This window comes from Tinamus guttatus, unplaced genomic scaffold (genome assembly GCF_059628265.1).
Source record: "Tinamus guttatus ecotype Peru unplaced genomic scaffold, ASM5962826v1 Tinamus_guttatus_pri_ptg000240l, whole genome shotgun sequence".
In the NCBI taxonomy this organism is placed as follows: Eukaryota; Metazoa; Chordata; class Aves; order Tinamiformes; family Tinamidae; genus Tinamus; species Tinamus guttatus.
Window position 1 is genome coordinate 10,834,924 of NW_028288774.1, and position 17,876 is coordinate 10,852,799.

At 46.5% G+C, this 17,876-nt stretch overlaps 1 protein-coding gene across 1 annotated transcript in view; it reads left to right on the forward strand.

Moving 5' to 3' along the window:
- The window catches only part of TSPAN32 (tetraspanin 32), a 29,904-nt gene that overhangs the window by 9,563 nt on the left and 2,465 nt on the right, over positions 1–17,876 (forward strand). The window contains 5 exon segments of the mRNA XM_088525842.1: positions 3,184–3,258; positions 15,813–15,914; positions 16,580–16,598; positions 16,601–16,671; positions 17,784–17,867. Of these exon segments, the coding sequence (XP_088381968.1) occupies positions 3,184–3,258; positions 15,813–15,914; positions 16,580–16,598; positions 16,601–16,671; positions 17,784–17,867 (351 nt within the window).

Genomic DNA, 17,876 nt, shown 5'->3' on the forward strand with positions numbered 1-17,876 from the left:
CATTTAATTTGCTGTTTAATCGGAGAGGGAAGAAGCTGCAGTATTGACCTCTCCCACCTGGCAGTGTGGGAAAGCAAGCAGCATCCGTGGCACACGCACGTCGACGTGGCTGTTCCTTAATCCTCTGCTCGGGAAGCACTAGCAGGAGGAGCGTCGCCCTGGTTGATGACCCACCCGCTGCGCAGATCCCGTCTCTAAAATCCTGGACCGTTTCCCCCAAAACGCAGCTCCTCCTTCAGCAGAGACAGAGGGGATAGGCTTGTTGACTGTCCTCCAGGGATACTTGTGGTGAGCCTGTGGATCCTTGCTTCTCCGTGGTACATCGTTCAGTCAGTCCTGAACATAAACATCCTGTAGGCTGTGTTCGTATGGAAGGGGAGGAGAAGGAAGGAAAGCTGCAGCTCTGCCAGCACTGCTTGTACAGAGGAAAGAGCCTGCCCAGATAGGAGCACAAAGTACCTTAAACTGCTGGACAGATGGAGAGATGGGGAGGGGAAAAAACAGCCGAGAGAAAGCAACATACCCCCCAAAATATCCCATCTGAAATACTGGCACCTGAATTTTCCAAGCTGAAAATCGCTAGAGCAAAATGTGTTCAGGACAGATCAGCTGTTCTGAGTGCTGGCTCCAAACACTTATTGGGATGGAAAAGCGTCATCAAAAGCCCGATCTGAGTGACGTGCCAGTGGGACCAGCACTCAGCGCCAGCTCTTTGTTCTGCTGTTCCCAAATGCATAATTGCAGCAAGGCTGCCAAGGGCCCGCCATGCCCCAGCAGCGTGTGCTGTGAATGTGCTTCGGGCGCGTTCCTGCATCGTGCCCCGCTCCCAAGCACGAAATCCATCCGAGGATCCCTGGCTGTGGGCGATTCCTCACCCGTGCGGAGCCCTCCTACCGCGAGGGGTGGGTGCAGGAGGGATGAGCCGAAAGGTTTGAGAGTCCTTAATTCACTGATTTGTTTTCTCCAAATGTCTTCTAATGTAATTAAGGAGTTGTGCTACACAAAGCCTTCTGGCTGGGAAAGGAAAAAGCAGCCCATAATTCATTTATAAGCCCTTCTAGGAGCCGTGTAATTGCTTATTGCAGGCTGGCTGGGGGGTGAGCTTCCCAAGTGCCTGCCTTCCGTGTGCCCGTGGAATAACGCCGCGTCGAAGGAAAGGCAGAGCAGGTAGGAGGGTAAAGGGCTGAGGTGAGGGGCTGCAGCTCTCCCTGATGACACGTTGTTAACAGTTACAGATGTTTGCTGCAAATGCAGGAGGACAGAGTGCTAGCAAAGTGGCACAGGACCTTTGTCTTTTATATCTGCTTTAACTTTAGTTAAGAAAATGATCTTCCATGTTATAGGGAAAAGTTTTCTTCGTTCTGACTTCTGTTTGATCTTTCTCTGTGTTTTTTGGTAGCTACTTGCCTTTCTCATCTCTCTGAGGACTAGATTATTTTTAAAATGTTGCTAAAATCAAATTTTCATTGACTTTACATTTTAAAGCAGTATTTGTCATCAAGCAAAAAGTCTGATTATCCTACTCCCCATCCCCCCTAAAAATAAAATTTTTTTTAAAAAAAAAAAGAGCAGGCATATATAATTAAAGTCTTTCATAAGAGCCATGCCAGGTTTTCCCCTGGCCCCTGCTAAGGAGCCTGTAAACAAGAAAACTGTGAGTTGTGAAATGCCAAACAATTTCATTCCTGGAACAAAATTTCTCTGATGGTGCCTCATCCTGGGTTGAGAGAAATATAGATCAGGCAAAAAATGGACAAAACCCACAAAAAGCTATTTTGCTGGCATGCTTACACTTGTTTCCAGGATTTGAAATGACATGTTTTTTTCCTTTTTTACTATGGATTTGGTGGTGTGGTATGACAGGTTTTTTCCTTGCTTGTTTGTTTTCCATTTTAAAGCCATATGGCCTTAAGCAAAGGCTTTTTGGTAAAACAAAATGAGTAACAGTAACATTCCTTTCTTTAAGCTTGCATTTGACAAATGTTTTCACTTTTTCTTTTTTTTAATATTCCAGCAAAGTTTTACCAAAATAAAATTTTTAAAAACAAGCTTCACTCAAATGGACAGCTTTCCCCAGACAGGCAGCTTCTTTCAGAAGGGGAATGCTTAGACAGAAAAACGTGCCAGGGCAACAGTTTCCAGCTGGTGCTTGTTCAGCATCTTTTGCCATCCCAAGGCCATGCTCTGGATTTGATATTAAGATTCATATTTGATGAGCCCATTTGGCCTTCAAAGGTTTCACATGCACTCTTGCTTCTCTCCCTTTTTTTAATGTAAATTCTTTGGTCCAGCTGTCACAATAGGCAACCAATGTTTACATCAGGCTTTTTTTTTTTTTTTTTTTTTTTTTTTTGTTAAAACTTGCTCAAATAGAGCCGCAGCATCTCTAACTTCCAGCTTTGCAAGTTTAGCAAAGAATACAAAAGTCAAGCTGCCTTCTATGTCATTGTCACTATTGTTTATACAGTTCAGGGTCAGTTACTGGCCTTGGTTATATTTCTGTCTTCCTCCTGTCTAAACGGGACAGGGCTGATTTAAGAAAGGCAGCTTGGCTCTGCGGCTGGTGTGGTGTTAATAGCTGCGAGGTGCCGGCTGGAGTCAAATCCAGCTCGTTTCCCAGAGCAGCTTGTTCTCTCTCCTCATCACCAACTAGTATATAGACTAAATTCATTTGGGTGGGGATTTCTGTCTGACTGGTTGGGTTTTATTTACCCCTCTTTAAAGCTGATGTCTGAATTCTAAACATGGAGGAGACCGTATGCCTTGAATAAGGAGGTGTTATCTCTGTATGTGGTCCTGCTTCCATATAATAGCATACTGTAAATGTTTTTCTTCCCCCCGCCCCTCCACCCCCCTTTTTTTTTTCCTCAATTTTTTTTTTCTCAAGAGGAAGTTGGGCAGAATAGGTTAGCTGCTACACAGGAAGGAGAGAGCTTTTTCTGGTCAACCCCTACACAAGGCCACAGTGTAATTAGAGGGTTCCTGTGGGAAAATGATGGAGTTATTATACAGCTAATTTCTAATCGAGTAACCAGCATTATGAGAGATGTTAAGAAGGTGATATTTTGCTCTAATTTTAAACAATTTTGCCAAAGCTAGCATATAAAATATGATCCTAAGGTGTTTCCAAATAAATATGCTCTCCTCATGCTGTAACTGGCAATGTTTTCTCTTTGTCCTCAGGGATTTTTCTGTTTTGCTCTTGCATTCTGCGGATTGATACCAGCTGCCTTTTGGAGATACACTCACAGGACAGAGGTAAGCGCCGTTTACTAGGAAATACCACCAAGCTCTCATCTGATAGGGGTTTTGTGGCAGCGATTTTTTTTGTATAAAAGGAACATCTGGTGGTAATTAAGGCATCCTTGTAGAGGCCTATCAAATACATCCTCTGTCATATCCGTCCTTTGCGAGCAAGGAGACTGCTTTTACCAGCTGCCTTTCTGAAAGGATCATCCAAAAGGGAAAAGGGGTACACAGGGTGTTTGTCACAGGGGCCCTCAGAACAAGTAATTTCTCCCGAAAGCAAAACGAAATGAGAGTCTTGTTTCAAATTCTGTGGAGTTCTTTTGTGGGTTTCTTTTTTTTTTCTTTAATATGCTTATGTTTTCAGCCAGCCTAGTTTCTGCTAAAATCAAGTGGAAGTCTTTACGTCAAAAACCACAGTAGATTGTGACTGTTCTGCTTGCCTTTTCCTGTGGTCATGGCCAGGAGATAAACCTCCAGGTAGTGCGTTTATTAGATCTCAGCAGTGACAGAGCAAAAACGCAAATATGAGACGAGGTCTGGTGAGCTGCTGTTGCACAAAGACAAATGGACCAGAAGGAGAGGGTTTCCAAGGGTCTCGTGTCAAAGGTCAAATTTGCAAGAAGGTTGGGTTTTGGATTGGTGTCATGGAGAGCACTGGTGACATAGGAGATGGTGCTGGAGTTTTGGTGGCAGTTCTGTCCAGTTTTGCTGGGTGAAGGTGGTGGAGAAAGGAGCTGTGGATGCAGGGCTCCTGCTCGCTCCCCAGCTGGGGCAGGTGTCTCCTGAGGACGATGTGGCCAAAGTCGGAGAGGTGCTGAGGAAGCCCAAGGCGGGGTGCACGGTGGCAAGGCCTATGAGGGACAGCACTGCTGTTTCTGGGGCCAGTGCCAGGTCTGACTTCACTCCTGGTCAATGGGGGTTGCAAGCTCTGCTGGGAGAAGCAGAAGAAGAACTTATATTGAAGCTTTAAAAAGCCTAGACTTCTCTTTGTTGTGTTGCAATCATTTTGTTTTCAGTCTCCTTCCTTTTTAAATGAATTAGACAATGCTTCTGGTTCTTGATTCCTCATCTCCTGCTCCTCACTCATAAAATGTTTTTTTTTTTTTTTTTTTTTTTTGGCCTCTTAAAAGACTTCCTTCTCAAAAGCTGCAAAGTGCTGACATTCTGAATTACTACTGGAATGTGACATGGGTTGTATGCTGTTAAACAACCACTCAGATAAGCATTTCGTACTTGCATATATGCTTCATGACCGGGAATGAGGAGCTCAGACCTAGTTCACTCATGTCCCACAGTTTGAAATCCTCAGTCCAGCAATGAGGATATGGGTGATGTGGAACATCGTGTTGGTGGATTAGAGTTGGGTTAATCACATCAGCTCATTTCTTCAGGGTTACAAATGTTGCACAGGGATCTAAGACCAGTTTGTCAGGAAAAGGGTATCAGAGGCCTGGCTATAAGATGTCTTTCTGTGCTGGAAAAGCACAATCTCATGCTAGGATGCCTGCAACTATGCTTCTAAAGGAAACGTTAGGAGGGGAGACATCAATCTCTTGCTCAGATCTGACCCACAAAATTCAACCCGCTGAAGCCCCATGTTACCAACATTAGTGTTCTGCACAGAAATTAAAATAACATCCTTCTGGAGGCATGAGACTGAAGGAAGATGTCTAGGCTAAAATGAGGGGCCCAGTCCTCCTTCTCTAGAATTATGTCCAGAGCTGATTGGTGCTTTTAATGAGAAAATAATGACTGGCCTATTTCCAAAGTATGTTTGTTTACCAGCTTCTGCAAAAAAAGATAATAAAAATAACCAACCTGTGCAAAGAAGCTGTGGTAAACCTCCCAGTGGCAGGGTTTCAAGTGGATCCTGATACTTGTCTCTCTCCTCTTCTGTTTGTAATGCATCTTAGTTCTCGTGTTCATGTGATTGATAGTGTTTGGTTAATAGTAATCTGCAGCAATTAATCCATGGGCAAGCAACCCTGGCTGCTGAGGAGGGGAAGGAAATGTGTGTCTACAGAACCCCAGCTCTTAAAATGCAGAAAGGATGATGGTTAAATTACGACTAGTGAACCACATCTTTGCATGTCACTTGGATTTTGTCTTCTCTCTCTTGTACTTTTATCTGCTAGTATATGTGATTACAGTCCCTATTTCCTTCTAGTGGTTCCTTCTAGTGGTACTTGAGGCTTTTGCAGGAGCATATTGGTTTTGGTGAGACATTTCTGGTCTATGGTCTATGACCTTTTAGCCAGTTGAACTGAGAGCAGCAACCAGGCTTGCAATGGCAGTGTCAGGGTTTTCCAATGAAAAAGCTGAAGCCCAGGAGAATGGGAGTTTTTATCTGTATGTCAGAGTTTGTCCCCAGTTCACAAAGAAATACTTTGTATTTTGTCTCATGGGACCAAGAGAGAAGGTGGTGTTCTGCCCTCGGGAAACATGCTGCTGTCGCTGGCAGAGATGTCAAAACTTCTTGGGGTGAGTTGCTTGCTCCAAGGAAGATCTGCAACGTGAATACTTGAAATCTGAAGGTTGTTAAATTTAACTTTTCTCCTGCTGGCCTTACTGCTGAGCCATTCAGAGGAACTCTTTGTGCGTCCGTGTTTCTTCCTTTGGCTTGGTCCTGCAGCCTGGTTCCTACCTGCTGTGCCCCACTGCTGCTCCTTCACCTCTGTCAGGCTCTCAGACCCACCTTTGGCTGTCCAGCTGTAGTAACCACTGTCATGGTGAGGATTTCGGGTGGTTTTCAGCCACACTGGGAAGTCCCAATTCTAGATGTCAAAAAGCTGAGTCTTATTTTCAAAAATAAACAAAAAACTCATTTTTATGGTGACTCTTTTCCCACAAACCACTGCCACTTTAGGCGAGGTCTGTTGATCATTGGCACTTTCGGCAGATGCAGCTGGGCTCTTAAATGCGGGAGGGACATAGGAGAGGCTTATGCCATGTCTGGCCCTGCTGATGGGGAAGGCTGCAGCTTCTTCCTCTCAAGCTGCAGCAGGCCAGTGTTTTTTTTCTGCTTGTCCGTTAATCTCTATTTTAAAGGCCTCTCTGTCAAAGCTGGGCAGAGCGGCTGTCTTACAGACAGTGTAAAAGCCAGAATGGCCTTTGGTATTCCTGTTAATCAGTAGTACAGAATAGTTGGGAGGCCTTGGGTGGCGTTCTGGGCCTTGCAGTGAAACAGGCTGGAGGAATTTCAGTGTCACATCTCTGTTCCTCTCCTCTGAAGCTGCTTGGAAATTCCCTGCAGGAGCCCTGTGTATGTCCGGTGTGGTGATAGGATGAGTCAGTGAAAAGGAAAAAATGCTGTAGCATGACAGAGGTTTTGCAACAGAAAGAGCTTGTTAATTACAATGATTCATTAGCAGGTGAATGTTACCTTATACCAAGTGAATTATGATGCCCCAAACCATAATTTGAGGGGAAAGCTTGAAACAAAGCACTGGTGCAAATAAATGTGCTGAAGCGTTTTGCCTGTTTTGGCAGTAGCAGCAGCTCCTCTGACCATGGGTGGCCAGAAGAAAGAGGCAATTGCCAGTGCATTGGTCAGATTGACCTGGGGGTTTTGGAGCATGAGAAGCACGGTGTGTGTGTACGGTCAGGCCGCACTTTCCAGTCTGCTAATCTGCATCCGAGTTACTTTCCCCACATCTCCTTGGCCACCCCCAGGCCGTTCGTGCATGTTGGTTAGGTTTCTGTGTGTGCTGCTAATATAATGAGCAGATTTTCGAGCAGCTTTCAAAGTTGCACATGTAGAAGAGCAGTGGCACTCTTTTTGTGTTGTATTGTGTGTACTCAGAGAATAAAATCAGGATTTAGCCTTTTATCGAGAGGGGAGCTCCAGCCATGCCCACGCACATGCACTTTCTCGCGTGCAGCCTTGCTCAGCTTGGGGCTGTCTCCAGAGGACTCCGGGAAAAGGAAGCAGTGTTCTGTATCCTGTGGGCCACAGCTGACAGGGTAAGTTTGTCCTCCCGCATATTTGAGACATAAATCACAGCCAAGCCTGTCCTCAGCAGAGTTGCAGCCTCCTAACAGCTGGTTTATAATCCCACAGTTTGCGTTCCCTGCTCTCCCTGGTCTGCTGCATCCTCTTATCCAGCTCGGGGGACCTCTCAGCTTTTCCGAAGTGCAAGTTTCAATCAAGGCCTCTTACACAGAGCAGCAGCTGCCTCCTCTGGTAGCGAGCAGGGTGATCTCTTTTGAGATGGTGCCTTTCCAAGAGGGCCTGGGATATTGGCACGGGGCTGAGATTCATGGTTACAGCTGTTGAATAAGGAGCACTGATACGGTCAGCTCCCATTCCTGAACAGCCTCCCTGTTCCTCCCCGCCCTGCGTGGGGGGTCATCACCAGACATGTCTTATCTGCAGCTCTTGCTCACGACAAACACATTTACAAAGTAAGATGAAGTGTTGCCGCTGTCTCTGGGATGCATAAAACATACACTTTCGTGTGCATGTATTTTTTTCCTTTTTTTTTCTTTCCTTTTTTCCCTATATTTCTCCCTGTGTCTTTTTTTTTTTTTTTTTTTTTCCCTTTTTCTATAATTCCTGTTAGTAGTATATGTTGGAGCAAATTCTTGCAGCAGCAGCCTCAGGCAGGCAGAGCAGCAGCCTCAGTTTGAGGGCAACCTCTAAATGCAGGTGTAAGTCATAGTGATTGAAATCCTAAACCTAAATGCAAGCTGAAGATGGGAAAGAAAACCTCCCTCTTTCTTAGTCTCTTTAAGTACAGCGACCCTTAGCGTTTGTGTTTTCGCCACCCAGCAGCGCCCCGCATCCCGCAGTGAGACACTGCTCCCTTGTTTGATGCATTTGCATTCCTGTTTTCTATAATTCATCGCTGCCCTGACGCTGAACCCGCTTGGTCCTTTTTCTGCCTGTTGTGTGGCAGCTTGCTCCAGGAGCAGCTCCACTGGCAGGTTCCAGGGCTTTTATGAAACCTGATGGAGAGAAATACTTGAGGTTTGCATCAGGCAGAAGAGGCCTTGAGGCACTGAGGCTACGCAAGGGATTTGGAGAGGTTAGGGGAAAAGTAAAACCTATTTGGCATGTACACCAGCACCTATGTGTGCTTTGCTGTTGATTAGCTCTAAGGAGCGTTCTTCCCCTCAGAAAACAGTTCTAGGTCCCTCCTCTGGGAAGAGGCATAAGTCATCCCTAATGGGAGCTGGCACCTGCTGGGCATGCTGGATGGACGTGTGGTCACAGGTGTGTTTCTGCCCCAGGGAAGCTCCCTCTCCGTAGCATGTCGCGGAGGGAGGAGAAGCAGGGGCCCTGTGGTGGTAGGCGAGGGGTGAAACTAGCTGGGAGCTTCTCCTCAATGTCTTGCACAAGGATCCGGAGGAGACCCAGGAAATGGTCTTGTGGGGCTTGGCTAAGTTTCGCCATGTTTTTTGCACTTTCCTTTTGACTCCGTTCCTTTCCACCATTTCCTTGGTGATGGGCAAAGATACTTGGGGACTGCCTGCTCGCACTCAAAAGGGTGTGTATGTGTGTGCATGAGTCTTAAAAGTTGGAACAAAAGGTGAAGGGCGCTTGCCTAAAAGCATCATTTGGATCTTTTAGCTCTTCTGTTGGTTGCTTGTGGTGACCACGAGCAGCCTGAGGGAAGCAGTGCTCCCTCAATGCAGTTTTCATGGGGGACTTTGAAGGCTCAGCTGGTTTGCAGTGTGCCCAGACTTGTGCATCTGTATTGATTGGTCTGAGGAAGCTCAAAGCGGTGAAGAGGAAGGGAGCGGTGAGTCTTAGGGAAATACAGACCTGCGCTGAGGCTGTGGTAACTGCCTTAGGTGTTAGGTAGCCGCTCTTCGTGCCGAAGACATGTGGAGGAGTGTTAGGTGTTGGATGAGATGTAGTCGGACCTGGTGCCCTGACGTGCTGTGCTCAGACGGCTCGTGTTGGTTAGCCCGGGTGGCATCCTGGCTGCGTGGCAGCGTTGCAGCTTCGAGATTGCTTGCTCTCGAGCCTTATTAGCGAGAGCGAGCAGCATTACAGTGCTCCCACTGTTTATTTCTCCCTGCTAATTCCCCTTCTCATCCCTGTGCTGTTCTGTTTTCAATTTAACTCGATAGTAAGCATTGCAGCCTGCTTCTCCAGCTCCGTTTTTATCTATTTATTTTCTCCTCATTTCTGACATGTTGTGAACGCATGATTCTGCATTGTGGGGAAGAAAGGCAAGGCAGAGGTAGTGAAACGCAGATGTGTTTTCTTACTGGAGCAAGGAAGGCTGTAGCGTGGTTTGACCGCTTTATTCCAGTTTCCTGTGCTAAATGCCTAACATGCAGTTTGCAGCTAAGCAAGGGAACCAGTGGAGGCTGCCACTGAAGGAATATTTGAGTGATGTGTAATGAATACATCCCTCATAGCTGGAGCAAAAGGTGCTTGAGGTGTCGATTCCACAGCGAACATGCCTGGTGGTGGCCTCTCAAAGGCACGGAGAGCAGCAGGCTCCTTTCCCTGTGGTGCTAAGGGTGATCCCCTGGCGCAGGGGAGAAGGTAGGCTTGTCTTCGAGGAAGTTGTTTGGCCATGAAATAGCCTTTCCTTATGATTTAGGCAGAGTAAGTGCCTTATAATCATATATTTTGTTTCTTGGGGGATAAGGGATTTGGAGGATGATAAACAAGCACTTTTTAAGTGAAAAATGCTACTATATTAACTTAGTTGAAGTCAGTTGCATCAGTCTTGGGGGCTGATGGTTGATGTTCCACTTGTATGTTCTCTCACCCATCTGTATTGTCCCTGATGGTTTTTTTTAAAGAATAAACAGAAATGGGAGGCTGTAATTCTTTTGCTAATTTAGAGCTGCAACACTTCACTAAGTTCCTCCAGGGTAGGGAGAAAAAAAAAAAAAAAAAAAAAAAAAAAAGAAAGAAAGAAAAAACTACTAATTGGTGTGACCCCTTTGCCATGTCATTTAACCTGGAGATTTTTCTCAAATTGAAGCCCAGCTAACACTTCAGCTCTCTGCCTTTTCTACAGACAAGGGCAGGAAACGCGTTCTCATTGCAAGGGAGAACTTTGTCCAGAAGTGCTCTTCCAACAGCAAGTCACCATTTCCACGCTAAACTGTTTTGAACCGTGCAGAAAGTCAGCAGCAGTAACAGGAAAATCCACTTCAATTGTGCTAATGTATAGGGGGAGTTTTAAGACCTTTTGAAAAGAAGCCCAGCCAGACTCTTCCTCTTCTCCAGCTGTATCAGCACCTTACATGCTAACAGCTGTCAAAGCTAAAGGACAGGGTACATCTGTGGTTTTTTTTTAAGGCATATTATTAAAAATACCAGCATAACCACTCAGAAATTTAAAAGGAATCCTATTGCTTAACTAAGAGCAAGCACCCTGGTCTTATTTGTTTCTTGTTCCTCCCCAACACCTGGCATAAAAATGGAAGGAGAAGATTATTCTGAGGCAGTGGGGCTGCAAGCTGCTCTTTGGTGGAGTGTGTGAGGGCAATCTCTTGGGGACAGTGATTTGGAACAAAACAGTGAAGCTCTCCAATTCTCCACTGTGCTATGTCCCAAATCCAAGGGAATTATAGGGATGAATGTGCATGTCCTGGCCAAAGCGTACCCTGATGCAAGTTGTGAAACTAGGGACTGTATTTTCAGGCTTCGTTTTTTTTTTTTTTTTTTTTTTTAACACGTTAGAGGCACACAAGTTTTCATGCTGTTCTAGTCTGAGTAGACGTAACTGTGCATGACTGCTGGTCCAGAGCCTGGTTGCAGCTCAAGTCACTGTCCCCAGCAGAAAAGTTGCTAAGAAGGTGGTGGATTAGGGCAGTGTTTAGTTAAGCCTCCTATTGCCATATTGTACCTCTCATCCACTCTATGGCACAATCTAGAGATCAATACTGAGACTTAGGGCTTTGTATCTATGTCTGAATTGCTTAAATTGGAAATCTCTTGGCACTAATCTTTGAAAACAAATTGCCAGACCGTGTAAAGATGTATAGCTTTCCCCTTCAAATTCACATGATTCTGGGCGGGGGGGGGGGGGGGGGAGAAGCTGGATAAAAATGCTAGATATAATTACTAGATATAAATGCTGAGAATGGCTAATCAGCAAGTTGTACTCTCAGGCTTGCCTAGACACACATTTGTAAGAGGAAATTATTGCTGTAAAGCACTTCCATTTTAATCTGTGTGCTTTCAGCTCTTGGAGGCTGCTTTGCAAAAGGAAACATCAGTAGATAACTAAAAAGCCAGCTTGCAAGTGAGCTCAGAGGGAGCATGTGATGCCAGGCTGTATTAGTCATTACGTGTCTGGAGATTACACTTCCCCACCTTCGTCACCATCACTGTTTTAGTGACGGTGGTAGTGGCTGCAAGTTATCTAGATCATAAGCTCCTTTAGAAATAAATTTGTATCTTCTGTAGAGTACTCTGTAGAGTACTGTGCACAGCTACATCATGTGCTGTATGTATAATATGGTATATAGCACGGCTATATATGTGATAACACAAGTAGCTTTATCCCTGTATCTTAGGCTGGAGTTTGACTTCTCAGAAAAAGTTAAAAGATCTCTTGGATTGGGAAGCAGGCTGCTTAGTGTTCTTATTCCTAGGAAACATAAGGCCAGGACAGGAGGTCAAAAAATTACCTTTTTCATTATTTTTCAATCCAGCTCTTCAGTGCAAATGAAAACTTCCTTTACTGAATCCGTTTGTTTTACTTGTTGGTGCACCACTTGACCCAGACGAAGCCACCAAACCCCTTACAACTTTGGAAAAATCTTCTGACAGGTTACTTGAAACTTGATTTTTACCCCTTGTGATATGGGGAAATGCAAAATTCAAGTTATCTTTTTCAGCCCCCTTCTTTCTTCTCCTCTTTGGTTATTATTAGCCTATGTTAGTTCCATGCATTGGGGATGAGCAGACAGAATGGGATAATATTAGAGAAATGTCTGTAATCATCTCAAGTGACCTGTTTTTCTTAGAATGCTTAAGGTTAGAAGGGACCTTTAAAGGTCACCTAGTCCAACCCCCCTGCACACGCAGGGTCACCTAGAGCACGTGGCACAGGACTGCATCCAAGTGGGTTTTGAAGATCTTCAGAGAAGGAGACTCCACAACCTCTCTGGGCAGCCTGTTCCAGTGCTCTGTCACCCTCACTGTCAAGAAATTTTTCCTTAAGTTCCTGTGGAACTTCTGATGCTTCAGTTTCTGGCTGTTTCCTCTAGTTCTGTTGGTGGCCACCACTGAAAAGAGGCCAGCACCATCCTCCTCACTGCCTCCCTGGAGGTACTTATAGACACTGATCAGATCCCCTCTCTGCCTTCTCTTCTCCAGGCTGAACAGGCCCAGCTCACTCAGCCTCTCCTCATAGGGCAGATGTTCCAGGCCCCTGATCATCCTTGTGGCCCTGCGCTGGACTCTCTCCAGCAGCTCCACATCCCTCTTGTACTGTGGAGCCCAGAACTGGACACAGTACTCCAGATGTGGCCTCACCAGGGCTGAGTAGAGGGGCAGGATCACCTCCCTCGACCTGCTAGAGATGCTCTTCTTAACGCACCCCAGGATCCCACTGGCCTTCTTGGCCACGAGGGCACACTGCTGCCTCATGGTCAACTTGTCGTCCACTATGACGCCCAGGTCCCTCTCTGCAGAGCTGCTCTCCAGAAGGTCAGTCCCCAGCCTGTACTGGTGTCTGGGGTTATTCCTCCCCAGGTGCAGGACCTTGCACTTGGCCTTGTTGAATTGCATGAGGTTTTTCACCGCCCAGTTGTCCAGTCTGTCCAGGTCCCTCTGGATGGCAGCGCAGCCCTCTGGGGTATCAGCTACTCCTCCCAGTTGGGTATCGTCAGCAAACTTGCTGAGGGAGCACTCTGTGCCTTCATCCAGGTCATTGATGAATAAATTGAACAGGACTGGACCAAGGACTGACCCCTGGGGGACCCCGCTAGCTACAGGCCTCCAACTAGACTCTGCACCGCTGATCACCACTCTCTGGGCCCTGCCGTCCAGCCAGTTCCTAATCCACCTCACTGTCCACTCATCTATCCCACACTTCTGGAGCTTGCCCAGGAGGATGTTGTGAGGGACGGTGTCAAAAGCCTTGGTGAAGTCGAGATAGACGACATCCACCGCTCTGCTCCCCTCATCTATCCAGCCGGTCATTCCATTATAGAAGGCTATCAGGTTAGTCAAGCAAGATTTCCCCTTGGTGAATCCATGCTGACTACTCTTGAGCACCTTCTTGTCCTCCATGTGCCTGGAGACAACGGCCAGTATGAGCCGTTCCATCACTTTTCCGGGGATGGAGGTGACCCAGGCCTGTAGTTGCCTGGGTCCTCCTTCTGGACTTTTTTGAAGACTGGTGTAACATTGGCCTTCTTCCAGTCTTGTGGCACCTCCCCCGTTCTCCAGGATCTTTCAAAGATGGTGGAGAGTGGCTTAGATATGACCTCTGCCAGCTCACGCAGCACTCTGGGGTGCATCCCATCAGGGCCCATGGATTTGCGGGTATCGAGTTTCCTTAGGTGCTCTCTGACCCAATCTTCCTCTACCCACGGCAAGTCTTCCTCTCTCCAGGCTTCTTCTCTTGTCCCTAGGGCCTGGGGCTCTAAAGGGCTGCCCTTGGTAAACACCGAAGCAAAGAAGGCATTCAGCAACTCTGCTTTTTCTGTGTTATTCGTAACCAAGGTGCCCATCCCGTTCACCAGTGAACCCACATTTTCCCTGATCTTCCTTTTGCTGTTAACGTAGTTGAAGTTTTTCTTGTTATTTTTTAACATCCCTTGCCAGATTGCCTTCCAAACGTGCCTTAGCTTTCCTTGTCGCATCTCTGCATTCCCTGACTATGTTCCTGTATTTCTCCCAGGGGACCTGTCCTTTTTTCCACATTCTGTATACCGCTGCCTTCTGCTTGAGCATTGCCACAAGCTCCTTGCTCATCCACGCAGGTCTCCTGCCCCCTCTGCCTCCCTTCTTACACACAGGGATGCACTGTTGCTGGGCGTGGAGGAAGTGCCGCTTGAAAACTAATCAGCTCTCTTGGGCCCCCCTTCCTTCTAGAGCTCTAGCCCATGGAATCTTTCCAAGGAGGCCTCTGAAGAGGCTAAAGTTGGCCCTCCTGAAGTCCATTGTTGCAAGGCTGCTTACAGCCCTGCCTCCTCCTCGTTGGATCCTGAACTCTACCAACTCATGGTCATTGCAGCCAAGGCTCCCCTCACCTTCACATCTCCTACAAGTCCCTCTCTATTTGTTAGCACAAGGTCCAGTAGCCCACTTTTTCCTTGTTGGCTCCTCCAACATCAAAGTTATCGTCAACACACTGCAGGAACTTCCATGACTGTGCCTGGCTGTGTTGTCCTTCCAGTTGATGTCAGGGTAGTTGAAGTCCCCCATGAGAACCAGGGCCTGTGACTGTGAGGCAACATCCAGCTGATTATAGAAGGCCTCATCAGCTTCTTCATCCTGGTCAGGTGGCCTGTAGCAGACACCTACCACAGTGTCTCTCACGTTAGCCTGCCCTTTAACCTTTACCCACAAGCTCTCAACTCGTTCATCATCCACCCCCAGGTTGAGCTCCATGCATTCCAGTTGCTCTCTCACATAAAGAGCAACTCCACTACCTCTTCTTCCTAGCCTGTCCTTCCTAAAGAGCGCACAGGTCTTCCTATAGAGCATTCACCTCCAAGGTGTTAAGAAGATGTCAAAGTGTTGTGTTTTTGTTAGAGTAATTTCTAAGTGCAGCCCCTTAAAGACCTAACTGAAAAGCCTTGCTGGGAGATGGGTTTGCTCTAAGAGCACTTTTTCCTCCCCATGCTGCCTCCCACTCTTATTGATCGACTTTTCTAAAAGCCAAATGTTACTTCCACTCTGATCAATATTGGTAAGAAAGTGACTGGAAACGAAGGAGAGATTTTGATACCTGGTACTGAAGACAGTTGTCACTTGTGGTTTTTTTTTTTCTCTTTCTTTGGAACCTGAGCAAAAGTTGGATAAATTCCAGGATTTATCAAGCCATCAGTTCTCACCTTTATGGTAAATACTTAGAATCTGAATTACCACTGAAACAGTCTGTTACTTAATTGACTCTATTCTGGAGAAACTCCAGCCTCACCGGGATAACGATATCCATCTGAGGTGTTCTCACCTTCGTATTTTAGTCACAAATACCTCTTCTCACAGTGCCTTGGCAGGACAGGGAAGTGGTGTAGTCCCTGCCTTGCCAAGAAAGTCTAAGCATGTTGGTCATCCAAATACTACTTTGATCTAAATCCAAAGCTTGTCAAAGGCCCTGTTCCTGTCAGCTGGCAAGACCTCGGCACAATGCGAGCGTGGTATGAGCCGGTTCATGTGCAGCTGCGGGGAAGTATCACTGTCCTCTGGTGGGACTTGGTGTCGTATGTGTTCCTTGAGGCACGGTAGATCCTCTACTAGCTCCAGCTCGGCGTGGTGGTGGTTTAACAGCATGGCAGTAGCCTCCTCTCCTGCATGACTTGTTTTGCTCTACCTGAAAGCTTCTCGTGGGATGTGGCAGGAGTGCCCTTCCCTCCCCAGATGACTGTGGTTGCTGTTTTATGTGTACAGATCTCTGCTTTTGTCACAGGTGGAAGACAGCATGATGGACGTCTATGACTTTGTGTACGAGGAGGTGAGGAAGAATGCTTCCAGCTTTAGGAGGCAGGAACTGACTGCCATCCATGAAACAGTAAGACTTCACAAAAACCTTGCTCTGGAGTATTTTTCTGTTGCGCGAGCCCGTTTTGTCTTCCACCAGTGTTGTTTTCCCTTAGGAGCAGGGGGAACATCTTCTCGCTTTCTAGACACTTCCTAGGTTTGACTGAATGGATTACCAGTAGGAGGAAAGCAGTGTTGCTGTGATGCAAGATCTTAAAGACTTTCGTACTGTAGTTGATTTTTGTCTGCCGTGGTAGGCTTTTGTCAAGTCTCGTTCCTTCATATCTGTGGTATGCTAAAGTGAATATATGCCTCTCTGATGCTCCCAGCCAGGTATAGATAAGGGATGAAGTTGCACAAATATTTTTTTAATTCAATGTAATAAGGGCTTTCCAAAGCTACTTTCATCTGTGCTTCTCAGACTGCAGTAAGGCCAAATACTTACATTCTAATGCCATCAGCGGCCCCTTAGAGACACAGCCAGGAGCGTTAGTGCTTCTCGTGGGGAAAATGAGGCCCAGGATTATTCACACCCTCACATTCAGGAGATGCGGGCAGAGATACCCAGCCATCGCCAATCGCTTGCTTTAGCTGGGTTGTGGAAGGGGTCCCCATCATGGACGTGGCCAGCTGCAGGCGTCACCGGGAAGGGCATTGCCCAGGGCATTGCCTAACCACACAGCCGCTCTCTTTCAGTTCCTGTGCTGCGGGAAGCGCTCCCCTTCGGAGAGACGGGAGATGTCGAGCACAGGACGTGCCCGCCAGGCCGCCCCAAGGCAGCGGAAGAGGTAAGGAGAGAGTCGCTCCTTCCTCCATGCCTCCTGCGCGTGCAGAGATTGTGGCATCGCAGGGCATCAAAACCTGCCTCAAACCCTGCCGGACTCCCCATGCAGTGCTAATTCCTGAGGCTTAAAAGAGTATATCCCCTAGCAGCATAATGTTGAAAGTGCATACAATAATTGTAATCCCTTTTCCAAGATCATTGAACATGTGCTTAAAATGGAGAAAAAAAAAAGAAAAAGAAATTATGTCCAGCAGTAGCTTTATCAAGTATATTTCCATCCTCTCTTTTTGTATTGGAGTGGTCAAATGAATTAAAGTAGCTAAAGCTGCCAGCTTCAGTATGTATATTGTTCTAGGGAAAACAAAAACGTGTTGCTCCAGCTATACAAAAGCATCCCTGTTACGCAAAGATGTCAAGAGCTAATGCAATGCTGTGCTGCTTAGGCACTTGTCAGCCTGCAGGGCAGTGTTTCAAAACACTGTATCCTGAAGAACAAATTCGCAAAAGTGGGTAGACTTCAGATGAAATAACAGGAAGGAAGAGAGCAACAAACGTGGCCACTGTGTTTGACTCCAGTCACCGCTTCTAATGGTTTGAATTTGCTCTGGTTGCTGGCTGGGGGAAGCAAGCACTGAGATGTGTTTTGCAACCTGTGGAACCGCAGGATTTCATGGTTGTAACGCGTTCACGCTTCGGCATTGATGCTGCGGCACCATGAGCACCCTCACCCAGCTCAGCAAAACACTTAACCAAGGCCATACTCTTACACCTCTCAGTGGTTCCCCTGACTTACTGGTTGTCTTGGTAGACCAGTTGGTCTTCAGTGGAGTCACTGGCATGCTTAGCATTAATACCCATTAATTTTCATGACACTGTGCAAAATTGAGCTATAGCATCTTTGAAGAACCTATGTTGTGTTACGGTGTGCTGCTTTTCCATGTTTTCATTTCACTTCTTAAATTTTATTCCCCCCCCAATCCTTTTTTTTTTTTTTTTTTTTTTTTTGAGATTACATTAAGTGCAGTTACGTATTAAATACAGATATATTCCCAAAGCAGCTGGTATGCTGTCACAGTCTCTGTCTTATCTCCTGTCACAGTCTCTCTCTTGTCTCAGGATTGCCTCCGAGAGATCCAGGACTTCCTGAAGAAGCACATGGGCTTTGTCTCAGCGCTGCTGGCCATCTCCATCTGTTTCGTGGTAGCTATG